This window comes from Barbus barbus (genome assembly GCF_936440315.1).
Source record: "Barbus barbus genome assembly, chromosome: 4".
NCBI classification, from domain to species: Eukaryota; Metazoa; Chordata; class Actinopteri; order Cypriniformes; family Cyprinidae; genus Barbus; species Barbus barbus.
Window position 1 is genome coordinate 12,397,695 of NC_136732.1, and position 17,794 is coordinate 12,415,488.

Genomic DNA, 17,794 nt, shown 5'->3' on the forward strand with positions numbered 1-17,794 from the left:
TATAGCAATAATGCGTTTATACATAGCTATGAGCATAAAGTTTATTTATTTCAGAAAGCATACAATAAGATAAGCAACGGTTGACAAAAAAACTAAGTAAAACAAAACAAAGCAAACAAAAAATCTAAAGAAAAACGAAGCAAAACCACAAACAAACATGGCTGAGAAAGATGCATGTGTCATTTGAAATTAATATGTCTAAACAGCCCCCAGCTCTGGTCTCAGACTGTCTGCTTTGACTGTGACGGATTCACTGGCCACTACATAGGACGCGGACACTACTGTGCAGTTGGAGTCATGTCTGTAAACGCGGGGATGAGACTTGTACCTGTCTTTGCGGGGTGTGTCAGAATCGAATGAGCCCTGGCTGCTTGGGCGCCTCCTGTCTATGCTCCCGGCTTCTGAGTCAGGAGTCCCCGGGCACCCAGGCATAGCAAACATGCCTGAGACGTTGAAGTCTACATCTGAAGAGCAAAAGAGTAGAGGATATTAAGACACGGTCATGACTGATAATCAATATATCGACTTATCGCGCAATATATGTATGTGACCTTCAATCATTTTTGGTGACGCAATATGTCGCACACTATATTTACTTAAAAATTAATGTCACCATGTTTTGTACATTCCACTTGCGCCTGTGTTTTTAGCAGCTTCTCCTACATAACGTGATGTAGTCATGAGGTGCTAGTTCAAATTTAAAAAATGCTTCTACAAAAAAGTTTCATGGTCTTGTGTAGGGTCTTGGTCTTGTCTTTGTGAATACGGACATCTGACTGCTAAGTAGTGATTGTGTTTTTCAGCAATAGTGTGCACCCTTAATTTACAGGGAAAATCTGTAGATGGAAAAATCTCCATACAAGTTCTTTGTGCATGTCTTTTTTTCTACTTGTTACTTTGCACTTTTTGTTAGAAAATGTTTATTTACTATTTATTCAAGGTTTTTAAGGTATCTAATATTTTGATACTTAATTTACATGATCTAAATATTCTTAAAAATTTAAATTTGTTGTCATTTGTGTGTAGGCCTTTTTGCATTATTATTTTGTTACATTATGATTATATATTCAGTGGCATAAAATGGTCTTTAAAATGACAATAATATCGCTTATCGCAATTATTTCTGGGGCAATATATCGCACAACAAAAAGTTGTTTTCGTGACAGGCCTAATAAAGTAAAAAAAAAAAAGATCTTAAAAAAGACAAGCTCAGTCAAATCCTAAACAATCCAACGTTTGCAGACACATTTCCAGCACAAAGGCAGAAATTAGTCAGGGAAATTATGGTGCTTCTCTTTGGTCCAATCCGAAGTAGTATTGCTTGCAGCTTTTATGGATAACGCTTTTAGCCATGCATTGTTGTTATAGTTAGCATGGCAATGGTTATGACAATGCTAGTATATCTGCTACGCTGCTGCTGCTAGTTATTGCTGTAGTTGTAGAATATTGCTGCTCCTGCAAGCAAGTACAGGAACTTGCTACTGCCAATGCATACGGCGATACAGTGCTGTGAGTGTTCAAGACATACTGCTGCTGCACAAATAGCATATAAAATAACCCGTAGCAGATCTATACAGGTGGAGCTGGGGAAGGTGGAGGGTTTCAGAGGAACTCTGAAAGTGTGCTGCAAAATTCTCAAGTGGATGTTAACCAGCCATTTAAATTTAAATGGCATATGCAACATGAACCTTGTGCCAAGTCGTTTAACTCTCTGAATATCATTAGTTACGTTAATATTCATTAGCCTGCGCCATCTAGAGTTTCATGACTGAACTATACATTTAAACTTCAAAAGCTTAAAAAATGTTGGCAACTAACTGAAATAAGTTTACGTACCAAAAGTGAAATTACTAAATTACAACTGAAAAAAAATAAAGCTTTATGAGAATATTATTTTGTGACATTTTGTGATAAACCTGATACAGTTTTTTACAAATATTGTTACTCCATGTTTTATTTGTTAAACAAATATATCTAGTCACTTTGGATAAAAGTGTTTGCTAAATGCATAAATGTAAATCAGATCAAACTTAAAATAAAATGAAAATAAAAACAAAAGTAAGTTCAAATAAATACTATAAATACTAAACAAATCTAGATGGATGAAGTGAAGCATTGGTTGAATATCAATATATTTTATACCGTTCTGAAAAGTATTGATAAAAATAGTTCTAATTAAATGTAATATTTATGTTATCTTCGCAAACGTGAGTCCAATGCTCATATTAGACCATGCATGCAAAATCGCACTTCGCTGCATTTGTTTTGCAGTTATATGATTATAAACATGATAATTTACAACTGCATTTTCAAGTGTGACTTCAAGTGTCACTTTTCCAAGTAGGAAACTGGAAATTCCATGTTTGAAATTTCCGAGCTGCAAAAGGCAGAAATAGCATGCAGCATATTCAGCTATGAGCATAAGTCAAATCTCCAGTGCACTTCTACTGAGCAGTCACGGAGGTTGCATCTCATTTAGGATGTAAGGCGTCTGCCTATCTAGACAGTTGAAGCTCACTAGGTTTTAGACAGGGCAACTCTCGATAGTAGTCTTACCTTCAGGGAAGAACCAGCTAGCATGGTTGATTATCAGTTCTATTATAGACACGACATGGACGGAGGTAGTAGCTGCCATCTCAGCCAGGCTTCTAGAAGAACAACAAACTGTAGCATATCAAACTATTTCACAAGAAACAAAAACAAGGACAATTAACTAATAATATTGGTAACACTTTAGAATAGGGAACACGTATTCACTAATAACTATGACTTTTCCCTCAATAAATTCCTAATTTGCTGCTTATTAATAGTTAGTAAGGTAGTTGTTAAATTTAGGTATTGGGTAGGATAAGGGATGTAGAATAAGGCATTTATATGTGCTTAATTACTACTAATAAATGGCTAATATTCTAATAATATGCATGCTAATAAGCAACTAGTTAAGAGATCCTAAGATAAAGCATTACAGTAACATTTTTATATAAACAATACAATTTTATGGGTAGTGTGAGTGGATTGCTCTTGGGTTTGTGTCTCACCCCTCTGTCTTGACCCACAGTAAATTGGGTCCTAGTACAATGGCGATGTTGCTCGCTGTCATCTTATTAATGTCACTTTCCAGTGCAAGCTTTGCAAGAAACTTCACCAGGTACCTTCACAGACACAGATTAGCTTGTTACGATCACAATAATCATTACAAGTCAATGTTAAAAGTTTAGTGTAGTAACAAGCAGACCTAAAGTTGGTCTTGTTGGCCTTTGGTAACATGTCACACACCACCCACAGCGCCTGAAGCCTCTTATCAGGGTCAGAGATACTGCAGACGAGAGAAAACAAGAGGAAAACAGAGTGAAAACTTCTGCTGTACCTACACACAAAAAACCCTGAAAAACACTTTTTATGCGAGTTTAAAATCTGAAAAATCTTTATCAATAATTCCTAAATTCACAAACTTTTTAATTAGTGTAATATTAGAATTGGTGCCATTTTTATGACTTTCTTTACAGGAAGTGATATTTTATTTAACATTTATGGTTAAAATTTTAATTCAAGAACATTTCAAGCCTGGCAAGCTTCATCTGCAAACTTTGGTGTCAATCGTTTGAAGCACTGAGAGGCTTTCAAACTGAATCCATAGTACAGTTCAGATCAGAAACCCTTCGAGTTGTAAAGTCATCGTCTTCCAGAGTAAAGATCAAGAGAGATCAAACACATGAGCTTATGACAGCTGATGTCAGCTCTTTCTACGCTCCACCTTAAATGACTGTTACACAAGATCACAGCTCCAGAGATGACTCATTTTATGGGATACAAACATAAATGAGTATGTCATCACCCATTTATGATCCCTAGAGTGTAATATTGAGACGTTTCCTCAAGCAGCATTTTAGTTCAGTGTGAAGTTACTGGTCAAGATGTGGAAAATCCTCACAAAATATCCAACTGAAAATGTAAACTCTTTTGAATTATTTTAATGTACAAATGAGATACTGTTTGAGCATAAAAGTTTCTAAAAAAGCTATTTTAATTTATTTATTTGGCTACAACCACACACGATTCAGATGATAACACTAAGCTATGACAGAAACTTCAGTGTATTTATACTAGTGCTGTCAAACGATTATTCGTGATTATTGTTTGCATAATATATGTATGTGTACAGTATATATTTATTATGTAAATATAAATAGACAAACATGCATGTATATATTTCAGAAAAACATGTTTATATATTGAATATATTTATTTATAATATAAATATAGACATGTAAATACATGTAAATATTTTCAAAATATGTACTGTATGTGTGTGTGTTTATATATACACATACATATTTTGCAAACAAAAACTTTTATTTTGTATGCGATTAATCATTTGACAGCACTAATTTATAATCAAGTTCTGGCACATATTTTGTTGTAGAAATCAAAACAATGGAATATTCACAGCAGAGATAAAAGCTGATGACAAAGCAAGAATTTTATGTGAATACAAATTGTATTTTGGGTTGTCTAACGGGTTGCCTGGTGAAATCTTTATAAATCTTTTTTTTTTTAATTAATACTTTTATTTAGCAAACCTGCTCAAAAGTGACAGCAAAGACTTTTATAATGTTACAAAATAAATAAATGCTGCTCTTCTGAGCTTTCTATTAATCAAAGAGTCCTGAAAAAATGAATAATGGTTTACACAAAAATATTAACTGCAAACTTTTGAACAGTGGTATATCTGGAATTAAAGGGGTCATATGACGTTGCTAAAAAGAACATTATTTTGTGTATTTGGTGTAATGCAATGTATTTATGCGGTTTAAGGTTCAAAAAACTTATTATTAAAATTAAAATTATTTTCCACATACTGTACGTTATTGTTGCTCCTCTATGCCCCGCCTTTCTGAAACGCGTCGATTTTTACAAAACTCATCGTTCTGAGAAGAAAGGCATGATCTGATTGGCCAGCTATCCAGTGCGTTGCGATTGGCCGAATACCTCAAGTGTGAGACGGAAATGTTATGCCCCTCACCGTATTGTGACAAGCTTCTCACTTCTCTGTTCATTGCTTGTTTGCTAATATGGTTTTAAGTTAGTCATGCAATATTTTGTTAGTCATGTTCAAGATTTGATGAGACTCACTGAAAACCCTTCTGAATACAAAGGCACTGAAGTGTTGGACTTTGATGTATTATATGTGAATATGCTTTACTTTGAGGCTTGGATCCACTCTTCATACAGCTGGTAGGTCATCAGAGGTTCAGGCAGCTCCCTCAGGTAAGATTTGAGGGCTCCTAAATAATCATGGAAAAACAAAAGCAACATCAAATGGATTTGCAAACCCTCAATTTTGTTTTAACATGAAATGCAACGTGGATTTACACTTGGTTTTTCAAATATTTGGCTATAGCTGTGGTACTCTTCAATCTGGTGAACAGAACTGAAAAGTTTCAGAATTCTGGTTTTGTAATCAACGTCACAACCACACGTTTTAAAATCAAACAAATCCAGTCTCATTTTAAATTTTAGGAGTCATTTTAAATGTAGAGATGCTGAAATCTCTGTATAGCTGCAAACAAAGTACTTCCTTCTATAGTGTCATTTACGAAAAATGTGTGATACCGGCTACAGCATGAGGGTCAGAGTAAAACTCCTCCAGTTGGGAAGTGGAACAGTCCAGTGCTGCCTTTAACTTCTTCAGTTTGGAGGCTCCGGCAGCGATACGGAACAAACCCTGGCACGAAAGGAAATGTTGTAAACACACAAGACCTTTGCAACGTCCAGTACAACATAAACAGAGATGCTCATGTATAAAAAAATGACTGGAAAGGCTGTTTTCACATGTGTCAGTGATGGTTTCACCGGGAAATGATTGTCTCGTTTCACTGCTCTTATTAGTCTGGCTTTAGCCAAGAAGCAGAAGTGAATCAGTAAACGTCTCTAACACAGATGCACTGCCACAGCAGAATTTCTCACAAACCATTAAGGTCATCCAGACCTCATCTGTTGCTCAACCTTGAGTTATCTATCTATCTATCCATCTATCCATCTATCTATCAGAGATCCAACCACCCCTCCCTCCATCCATCAATCCATCATCTATCATCCATCTATCCATCCATCCATCCATCATCTATTTATCATCTATCTATCATCTACCCACCCATCCATTTATCATCTATCATCCATCTGCCCATTCATCCACCAATCTATTTATCCACCCAAACATCTATCCATCCATCATCTATCCACCCACCCCTCCATCCATCTATCCATTCATCTATTTATCCATCTGTCCAACCATCCATCATCTCTCAACCATCTATCCATTCATCAATTCATCCATCATACATCGGCCCATCCATCCATTTATGCATTCAAACATCTATCCACCTGTCCATCCGTCCATCCATAAATCCATCCATTATCTCTTTATCATCTATCAATCCATCAATCATCTATCCACCCACCCCTTTATTCATCCATCTATCTATCATCCATTTATCCATCCATCCATCCATCATCTATCTATCTATCTATCCACCCACCCCTCTATCAATCCATCATCTCTTTATCGTCCATCCATCCATCTATCTATCATCTCTTTACAATCCATCTATCCATCCATCCATCCATCCATCCATCATCTCTTTACAATCCATCTATCCATCCATCATCATCTCTTTGTCATCTATCTATCCATCCACCCATCCATCCATTTATCCATTCATCTATTCATCCATGTATCCATCCATAAACTATTTATCATCTATGATCTCTCCACCCATCCATCCATCATCTATCCTTCAATCTATCTGTTTATGCATCCATTCTGAGACAAAAAGAATAAAGGCCAAAAATTAAGAAGGTCTTGCCTGCTAAATCAACACATGTGAATACAGGCAGGGTTTTAAAGCTTGATATTTATGAAAATATAAAATGTTAACTTGAAACCTTCTTTTATTTGGATTTTGATACTTCTGCAACATCAGTTTTGAAATGCATGTCAAAAAAAAGTCATTCATCCATTTAAAATTAATTCTGTACAAAACTGCCCTTTCCAAAGGCAGAAATATTGACCACTTCCCAGAAAATCACAACTATCTGCCACTGTGAATGCAGTAACAAAGTGCATCCACTTCCCCTCTGGATGAAAACTGTCTTGTCTTTTTTTATCTGTGGGTTGTTTATCATGTGTTGTTTCACAGCGTCAGATACCTCTTCTTGCATGCCGGTTTCCAGTAGCATCATAATGCAGGCCTCTAAGGGCAGAGCGATCTCTCTGCTAGTGCGTTTCAGATGTTCTTCCAGAGCCGTGCCAAACGCTGGCTTCTCTGTCCATTTATCTATGTCAGATGATGAGAAGAAGTGAGAATGATTTGAGTTATGGCAGGAAACATTTAAGAATCATCACTAGGTGGGTGTGTGGAGCACAGATTCTGTAAGTCAGGATGATTTACAGTGTGAAACAGGATACATTACAGTGCTGGCCACCAGGAAGCCTTGAAAGAGAAAGAATGATTCATAGCTGCTGCATGACTAGCCAGATCTTTGGGTGAATCTCATAAAACCTGTCAAAAACATATCTCATCAAAAAAAAAAAAAAAAACACAACAGCATCAAAACAAAACACTATCTATATATTAATTAAAATTAAGCTTTTATATTAAAAAATAAATATAAATTCTATATATCAATTATGTATACTGTACAATAATATTTATATATATATCATTTTGATATCCACATATATCTGCATTGTTAATCCTTTTGATCTTTTATTAAATTGACAAAAATCTAACCTTTCATTGGATAATAAGAATTTAAAATGGGGGGAAATATCATTATGAAATAAATGCTTTTCTCAAATACATGTTGGACACAATTATTGGCACCCCTAGAAATTCTTATGAGTAAAATATCTCTGGAAGTATATTCCATTCATATTCAATTTTGAGCACTCAAGGGTGATTATGAACATGAAATTATCCAGTCATGGCTTCCTGTTTCACAGAAATATAAAAAGGAGGGAAAACAAAGCCCAGATTCCCTTAATCATCCATCACAATGAGACAAACCAAAGAATATATTTCTGATGTGCAGCAAAAGATAATTGAGCTTCACAAATTAGTGAAGTGGCTTTAAGAAAAGAGCTAGAGCAGTGAAAATTCCCATTTCCACCATCAGGGCAATAATTAAGAATTTCCAATCAACAGAAAATGTTACGAAACTGTCTAGAAAAGGACATGTCTATATCGTCCTAATGCACGGTGAGAAGGACAGTTTGAGTGGCTAAAGACTCTTCAAAGACCACAGCTGGAGAATTGTAGAGAAAGGTTGAGTTTGAGGGGGCATAAAACCTTAAAAAAAATTGTCAAACAGCACCTACATCACCACATGTTGTTTGGGAGGATTTCAAGAAAAATTCTCCTAGCTCATCCAAAAACAAACTCCAGCATATTCAGTTATCAGACATGAACTTCAAATAGGACTAGCTTCTATGAAGTATGGTCAGGTGAAACAAAAAAATTAGCTTTTTAGCAGCAAACACTCAAGGTGGGTTTGGTGAACACAGGGATAAAAGTACCCCATGTGTACAATGAAATATACTGCTGTATCTTTAATGTTGTGGGCTTATATTTCTGCTGGAGGTCCTGGACATCTTGTTTAGACACATGGCATCATGGATTCTATCAAATACCAAAAGAAAAAAAAAATCAATAAGTGACTGACTATGTTAGAAATCTTATAATGGGCCATGTTTGGATCTTCCAACCGGACAATAATCCAAACACCAACCTCAAAAACAACACAAAAATGGGTCACTGAGCACAAAACCAAGCTTCTGCTGGCCATTCCAGTCCTCTGACCTGAACCCTGTAGAAAATGAGTGAGGTGAACTGAAGAGAAGAAGCACCGTCATGGAGCTGTGAATCTAAAGGATCTGGAGAGATTCTGGATGAAGGAATGGTCTCTGATCTCTTGTCAGGTGTTCTCTAACCTCATCAGGCATTATAGGAGAAAATTTAGAGCTGTTAAACTGGCAAATTTTAAAAAAGTATTGAATAAAAGGGTGCCGTTAATTGTGTCCAATGTGTATTTGAGAAAAAAATATATTTCATAATGATATTTCCCCCCATTTTAAATTCTTATTATCCAATGAAATGTTAGATTTTTGTGATTTTTTTAAATAAAAGATCAAAAGGATTAACAAAGCAGGTTAATTTTCACTTTGATCATATTTACCAAGGGTGCCGATATTTTTGGCCATGACTAACTAATATATATATATATATATATATATATATATATATATATATATATATATATATATATATATATATATATATATATATATATATATATATACACACACATTTAAGCAATATATATTATTTAGCTTAATGGTGAATATGATCAAAACGTTCTTGCTCTCTATAGTAAATAAATATTTATTGTAAATAAATAAAAATAAGTTTTTATTTAATTGATATATAAATAAATAAATATACATTAACTATACAATAAATTATATAATTGTTCTGACAATAAAATTATATACTTTTCTTAATGCAATATATATGCCCCAGGCGGACATGTTCTTGACAGATTTTGTGAGATTCACTCTTTTAGTTTGAGAGTCACTTGTGAAGTTTGGAAATTATAGAGATCACAGATCAGATAAATATTTTCTCAAAACACATCCTCCATAATATTCTCTGATTTTAGTTGCTATTAATAAGGTCATGATTTTAGAAGTGTTGTGAGTGATTCACATGCAGCAGACGCTCAGTGCAGGAAGTGAAGAGTAAATATCACACCTTGCTGTGACTGTATGGTGGGCAGGACGCTCTCGATGGATGCCAAAGCTCTTCTGTGGTATTCAGCTTGGGCTTCTAACAACTGTCAAGACAAAAACACGAAAACTTCACTCTTTTTCTATTTTTGTCTGAGAAGAGGAAAAGTCTATTACTCAATGATCTACTAATTGCCTATACACGGTTTAATATAGTATATAAACAACAGCTTTATTCATTCAAATTAACTCCACTGACTGGATATGATAACTACTAGTGTACAGTATAGTAGGAAGACCTATGAATACCACTAACCTTTGACCGGTTTCTTACTGATAACCAGTGTTATAATTAAAGGTCTTTCTGATGCCTTATTTGCAAGTTAAATTCATTATACCAGTATAGATCGAACTTTATCAGACATTATTTGTCTTAAATGGTTAAAGCTCTTAGAAACGACTTACCAACACATAATAGCAAGCATATTCTCCTTCCTTGGAGGAAAAGATGTACATATCTGCTGCTACTTGATCCTAAAGATAAAAAGAGATCAGACTAGACTGAATGTGCTATCCAAGGTCACCTAGAAACCTCAATCCAATCTGACTCATACCCATACCTTGCATATTTCCATTTTGTTCTGAGCTTCATCCATCTCCTCCTTAAGTGTGTCAACTTTGGCAGCCATTGCTTGAGCATTTGCAGCTGACGGAAACGCCCTTGTGGCCTGCTGATACCTGTATTGCCAGAGTATAAAATATTTGCGCTATTTTTATTATCAAAGACGCTTATGCTCACCAAGGCCTAATTTATTTAAATAATTCCATAAAAAATTTTATATTGTGAAATATTATTTCAATTTATATTAACTGTTTTCTATTTGAATACATGTTAAAATGTAGTTTATTCCTGTGATGCAAAGCTGAATTTTCAGCATCATTACTCCAGTCTTCAGAGTCACGTTTGCAACATTACAAACATCTTTACTGTCACTTCTGATCAATTTAATGCATCCTAGATAAAATGCTATATAGTATATTATATACTATACCAAAATATACACACCTGGCTTTTGCAGAATCAAAATCCAACACAAGCTTGGCTAAATGTTTCCTCTGCTTCAGGATATTAGGAATATCCACCTTCAAGCACAAAAACAAGAGATGTAACCAACAGAGTATGTTTAAAAAGCAGGTTATTTGCATGTCTTTGGCTTTACGTACCTCCGCCAGCTGATTGAGAGGCTCCAGAATATCTCTCTCCAGCTGAACTTCATGATGGCTCTGCTCCAAGGCCAGTTTGTTTTCAGCTTCTCCACAGACGTCCATCATCTTTCTGCAGATACAAAAACAGAAAGGACACATGATCAATAACTGTTAACATCATGTTCTAGCATTATGCTGCCTGGTCACGTTTATTATTCTTGTATGCTAAAAATATTCTAATAATAGAGCTGGGCATAATGGCCAAAAATATTATCACAGTATCGTTTTCCATATCATTCGATATTGATTCTTATCACAATAATAATTGCGAACAATTAATGGTGAAGGAAATGAATTCCACACGTTTGTTAGACCTTGAGAATGAATGCTACCATAATTTGTTTGTTTACAAGTAAACTCCACAGAATAATTACCATATAATTTGGGGTCATATGAAATATGTATTGAATAAGCTACCATTAATTTAGGGCCTGTGTTTATGATTTAACAATGCAAACATATTTTTAAAATAAGCCTAATGAAATGAATTTACAAGGTGATTCAATTAAAATAAATTTACAACAAAACAGTATATTTTTATTTTTTGTAAAATGGTGCTGCACAACAACTTGTATATTGTATAAATGAAAACATGGGTGAAAAAACATATCTTGTATGAGATTCCTTAAAATAATGTCAAACTAGCAAAATGCAAAAAAAACAAAACTATGTACTCTTGCTAATCTAATATTATCAACCAATCATCATCATGCAGCATGAGGTCACATTTTCCATCATGAACAATAATAATTGAATGTTCCATCACTCTATTATGAATTTCACTGGACTGCCAAATGTTGTTGGGTTATAATGATGCTTCCGCTCTATATTTTCACAGATCAGGCACATAAATACACTGTCTGCCTGACAAAACAGATGATTCAGGGATGTTTGGTCACATGGCTAATGAGAACAGAAACAGTTCCTGAAAGCGATGTCTGTGTTTGACTCAGAGAAGAGTGAATTTTTAAAGTTCTCTCATTATTGGTATGAATCATAGGTCAGATGGACCAGATTATGGGATAGCTTTGAAGGATACGCACATCTGTGAAAGTGTCAAAGAGTTCATAACCTCACCCAATAAGGGACTCGTCTCCGAGCTGACTTCCTCCATCCAGCATGGATTGTGAAAGGACTGTGAGAGGAAGCTTTTTCTAAGAGGAAAAAAAACTATTCAGAATTGTGCACTATGGAGGGAATTAGAAATGTAAAAGCAGCTGTTACTTACATGTCTCTTGTCCACATCTGAGCCCACGCTACCCTGCAGACACATGCCCATCTTCTTGTGCACATTATGGGAGACCAATCGCACATTTTCAAGGCGCCGCTCAATCTGTAATATAATGCGCACATTTGATTAAAATTCACCAGGATTCCAAAATGAATGCAACCAAAAGTTCCATTCAGCACACTAATAATCATGGTCACCTGTTCTGCTTTTCCTGCAACGCTTAGTCACTTGAGTCTATGCAAAGTATTGTACATCCTGCACATTAACACCCTTTAGAGTTCCCCGTTCTTGTAAATGTGCCTCTTTATTAATTTCATTTGGACTGTGATTCTAGTATTAAAGGACCATTTTGGATCTGTTGGTTGTCTCAATCTTCATGCAACTGTGGATTTTTGAGCTTTTTAAAAAACCATCCTCATCACAACCATGTTGAAAAGCCCAGGTTAGACCGGCATGAATTCATGAATTCAGCCTAGCTAGTAACCCAATACAGCCACCAAAACTGGTGGAAGAATTCAACCAACACTGGTTTATAAAGGAAGTCTTGTGGGGTACGTTTGTTAAAAAGCTGAGGTCACCAGCACAAATCACTTATGCTCAGCCATTTAATATCTTTTGAAATGTAATTTATTCAGCATCATTACTCTAGTCTTCAGTGTCACGTGATCCTTCAGAAATCATGCTAATTTTCCTCTCAAGAAACATTTCTTACAATTATCAATGTTAAAAACCATTGCTTAATGCTAATTCTTTCGTAGGCATGGGTGATATACTGGTAGATACGATTAACCAGTAGAAATTTGTCAATCGGTAGAGATTTCCGACTATCGTCTCTATCACGCTTACACGCGTCACGTTGCTGTGCTACGTTGTCATGAAAACGTGTAGTTTGCACGTGTTTTTAGGTGTTGTGGTGTAAAAACAAGTCATGTTAAGCTGCTAATATGCAATCAGCAGGGAAAGAACAACTTACAGTTGGGCAAAAAAGTATTTAGTCAGCCACCAATTGTGCAAGTTCTCCCACTTAAAAAGATGAGAGGGGCCTGTAATTTTCATCATAGGTACACTTCAACTATGAGAGACAGAATGGGGGAAAGAATCCAGGAAATCACATTGTCTGATTTTTAAAGAATTAATCGGTAAATTCTTAATGTTTCTTAATGTTAACTAAACCCCCTTCAACTTTAACACCTTCAGGAATGAAGGTAGTTTATATTTGGAGTGCAAATCTTTTTAAGGTACTTTGGGAAGAAAATTAGGCCAGTATCAAGGTTTGTTTACAGTTTGTGCACAATCCACTTCAGCAGTAATGGCAGAACCGAGTCTGTGTTCTTACAGCTGGCACAGAAAGCTGCCAAACTGGCTGATTGTTTTCTTGCTGATTTCTCTCGTTCTCACATGTATGCACAAGAGGCGAATCCTCAAAGTGTGCCTGACAGTCCCTTAAATAGCTTCAGACAGTCGCAGAGGAACTGAAACTCTCCGTGTGAGGTTTTCAGCATCTCAGAGTCATGCTGTTGTCTGCAACTCAAACACATTTCAATAAAAGCTCAGCCCAAAGACGCAGGATTCAGAAATTTAACGGATGTGTGAAACCTACACTCTCTCTATGCACCGTTTATTTTGCACACAGTGTCTCTGTTGTTTCATTGTCTGATTCACTAAAGGAATCATGCAGGAGGCTTAAGACTGCAGCCACTAATGTCAGTCACTAGTGCGCCTCTAGAGATCAGGGGAGTGAGGTTTACCAGCACAGCAGCTACCCGCTCGCCTCCGTAACACACACAAACATACACACACATATACATATATATATACATATATATACATATACATAATATATATATATATTTGGTTTATGGAAAATTAATGGGAAGGTTAAATTTTAAATACAATATCAGAAATGAGTGTGCGTGTGTGTGTGTATAAATATTTGTGTGTATATATCTATATATAGATATACATACACACACATATATATACTGTATATACATACACACACATATAATATTCTTAAGCTTGTGGGTTTCTGATAAATATTGCATTTAAAAATGAAACATTTCCACTCTTTTTCCATAAACCAGCGATCAGATTTCAGGGAGATCCAGGTTTGTTAATGGAATGAGGAAAAGGAAAAGAGCTGCATTACAGATGTTCTGCTTCCAAGCAAAGCAACAATTCAAGACAAACAGGAAATGATGACGGGGCCACACCAGCCTGTGGCAGCACTCACCCTGCAGGGGTCAAATCTCCCACTGGAGCCATTTACACAATACTGACTGTGAAGATCTTATTGACTTAAAAACTCTAACAAGCTGCTCATATTATAAATTGCACTGTAGTTATTCTTAAGCAACATTGCACCCTACAAATGACCAGAGGTGGGTAGAGTACCCAAACACTGTACTCAAGTAAAAGTCCTCCTGAAGACAAAACTGAAGGGAAAATGTCCCAAGAACAAGCAGGAACTGAAGACGGTTGCAGTAGAGGCCTGGCAGAGCATCACCAGGGATGAACCCAGCGTCTGGTGATGTCTATGCGTTCCAGACTTCAGGCTGTAATTGACTGCAAAGGATTTGCAACCAAGTATTAAAAAGTGAAAGTTTGAATTATGATTATTATTCTGTCCCATTACTTTTGGTCCCTTAACAAGTGAGAGGCACATATGCAAACTGTTGTAATTCCTACACCGTTCACCTGATTTGGATGTAAATACCCTCAAATTAAAGCTGACAGTCTGCAGTTAAATATAGAGGGTGTATAGAGCCAAAAATGTTAGAATTGTGTCGATGTCCCAATATTTATGGACCTGACTGTATGCATGTATGTATGTATACCTCTGACACGGAGAAGAGTGAAAACTCCTCACATGACTGGCTCGAATATCTGAACATAACGAAACAAATGCACATTGACGGATCTTCTTCCGTCTGTTCTGCAAAATGTAGCCTATATTTCTACAAGCGTAAATATTGTGAAAATATCAATATTAATTGTGTCTAGGCAAAGGCATTCCTCCTGGAACAGGTCGTGCGCCGCTGCGCTCAATGCTCTTGATGTTCTTAAACTTTCTGTTACAACTCTAGAACCGCTTCAGACGACTCAGCGCGTGCGGCAGGGAACTGAACGAATTATTCAAACGGATTTGCGAATCGATTCACTGGTTTGCCAACTGATTTGATCAAGCCTTTGAACAGAATTGACTCAAAAGAATGAATCATTTGTGAATGGGCATCGCTCATTGCCCAGTGAAAAGTATACGGCGCGTTTGGAATAAATTGAAGCATTTTTAACTTGTATTGTATTAAGATAAAGTAACGAGAGGAGCATCGCCCACAGTAACGAAGTAAAAGTACCGTTTTTTCACTAAAAATGTACTTGAGTAAGAGTAAAAGTATCCATCTTTAAATATACTCTAAAAGTATTGGTTACCTCAAAAATGTACTCAAGTAAATGTAACAAAGTAAATGTAACTCGTTATTACCCACCTCTGCAAATGACCGCACTCAAGCTATTAAAGGGGACAATATATACAGTATCTATTAACATTTATTTCATTTTTTTATTTTTTTGTTCTAGATTTATAGAAACCCTGATCTGCAATGAAATTAATCGGTGACTCTTCTTTTTTTTTCAGTTCATTTACATGAATCATCCATACTAAAATGAATGTGACTTTCTGATACTATATACATAAGAAAATCTATTTTAAGAGAGTATATGCTTATTGCTTCAGTTCTACGGAATGCAATGTGACTTAAATAACAGTATTTAGTGACGATTTGTTGTTTGGAAAAAGTGTCTCATTACTATCCTGTTTTGAAACCAGCTACTGAAAAATGTAGTTCAGCTGGCAGTGTTACTCCCCAACGATGGTTTAAAAAAAAATCCAACCACAATCAGAGAAACCAGCGGCAGTGCAGCACTAACAGGGACCGTCTGCCAACACTGCTGCCTTTTAACCTGGCAGACCTTCTGACTCATTTCAAGAGGGAGTTTATGGCACATTATCATGTTTCTTTTCCCTCCTGCAAACCCGAGGCGGTGCAAGTCGCAGAGCAATCAGGCAGTTAAACTTTGACCCTTGGACATGGAATGCATGAATGAAGGTGAAGGAGCAGCATATAAAGCTCTGGCGAGAATCCGTCGATTCTCAATGATTTCCCTTTTGCTGTGCAGTGTTTTGCACAGGCATGTTTCAACATGAGCTGCTTTTTAAACAATGAGGTAGTGATTTGTTTTTGTTTTTAGAGTGAATGTTTGCTTTGGAAGACTTTGGGTGTCATGCAGTAAATTGCACATATTTAGATTTATATGCATAATTACCAGCGTCTACATACGCCACAGTAAAGCTGCTAGGGCTTGGTGCTTTTTCAGCTATTTTAGGCTTTCCTGTGTTCATTACAGCCGTAGTTGCACTCGTACTCGTGAAAACATGGGCTGTGTGGCGGTAGAAATATTAAAATCTCAAGACAGTCAGTTGCTTTCCTGTTATCTGCAACAAGCCAAAAAAAGAACAGGGAGGAGTGTGAAAGATGAGAGATTGTGGGAAAGAAGATGATGAATGTAAAGGACCAAAGGTCAACCGAGATACTCACTGAGAGCAACAGAAAGCAAAAGAGACGATTAGAGAAGCTTGTGATTAACAATAAATAATAGCTAAAGTCATACTAGAGCACAACACCTGCTTTGTTATGCCTTAATATTAATTCATAAATGTTCAATATTGTGATTAACATGAATACATACAGAAGATATGCAAAGGATCATCTACCATCAGCAAGTTTGCTAAATACAGTCTTTTTGACCAGTTTACTGTACATTATTACAAAATATACAAATACAAAAGTCGTTCAAAACTTGTGATAGTCATGATAAAGTCATGGAAAAACAAAATATTCACCATAAGAATGTCGTCACTCAGTACTTCTGTCTTCTCTGCTCTGTGGACAAAAAAAAGGAAAAACGGTGTTTGGTTATATAGACAGACTAAATGTGACTGATGCTATTCCTCAGGGTGACTGTGAAAGCAGGTTAGGCCAGTATCACTATAGAAAGATACCAACCAAACAACACAAACGTGCAAGGACATAGATTTGTGTAAAGCCTTCACTTCCCATGTAAAATTCATTGGATTTCATCATCATTTAAATCATCCATTTAAAACATCCACTGCACTTCACTTCTTCTAAATTAAACATCATTTATTTTCCAACTGTGTCAACTCACTGTCGAATTGGCACACATGTCAGAAGAAGAAAAAAAAAAACACTTCCCGCATTCCACATTGCTTATATGGCAACAACATAGAAGCATAAAGGGGGCAGGGCTGTTGATGCTTTACACACACTTGTAAGCAAAACGTGGTGAAGCTTCATAACTAATGAGCAGAGACTCCCTTTGACCAGAGGTCATAAAACTATCACAAATCATACTATGGGGACATTGTACAGTCAGGCATTTTCAGTTATTTATACAGAGTGACAATAGTTATGTGTAGATTATGTAGC

General features: G+C 36.0%; 1 protein-coding gene across 3 annotated transcripts in view; it reads right to left on the reverse strand.

The window, feature by feature from the left end:
• LOC306869105 (rho GTPase-activating protein 17-like) overlaps positions 1-17,794 on the reverse strand; it is a 32,267-nt gene that overhangs the window by 10,400 nt on the left and 4,073 nt on the right. For all 3 annotated transcript variants that reach the window (XM_079415716.1, XM_079415715.1, XM_079415717.1), the window contains exons 2-16: positions 17,188-17,227; positions 12,282-12,386; positions 12,131-12,207; positions 11,012-11,123; positions 10,854-10,930; positions 10,408-10,525; positions 10,253-10,321; positions 9,813-9,894; positions 7,210-7,337; positions 5,614-5,725; positions 5,204-5,285; positions 3,236-3,316; positions 3,039-3,152; positions 2,557-2,648; positions 329-464 (exon numbers count right to left, since the gene is read on the reverse strand). In XM_079415716.1, the coding sequence (XP_079271842.1) occupies positions 329-464; positions 2,557-2,648; positions 3,039-3,152; positions 3,236-3,316; positions 5,204-5,285; positions 5,614-5,725; positions 7,210-7,337; positions 9,813-9,894; positions 10,253-10,321; positions 10,408-10,525; positions 10,854-10,930; positions 11,012-11,123; positions 12,131-12,207; positions 12,282-12,386; positions 17,188-17,227 (1,425 nt within the window). The remainder of the gene's footprint in view (positions 1-328; positions 465-2,556; positions 2,649-3,038; positions 3,153-3,235; positions 3,317-5,203; positions 5,286-5,613; positions 5,726-7,209; positions 7,338-9,812; positions 9,895-10,252; positions 10,322-10,407; positions 10,526-10,853; positions 10,931-11,011; positions 11,124-12,130; positions 12,208-12,281; positions 12,387-17,187; positions 17,228-17,794) is intronic.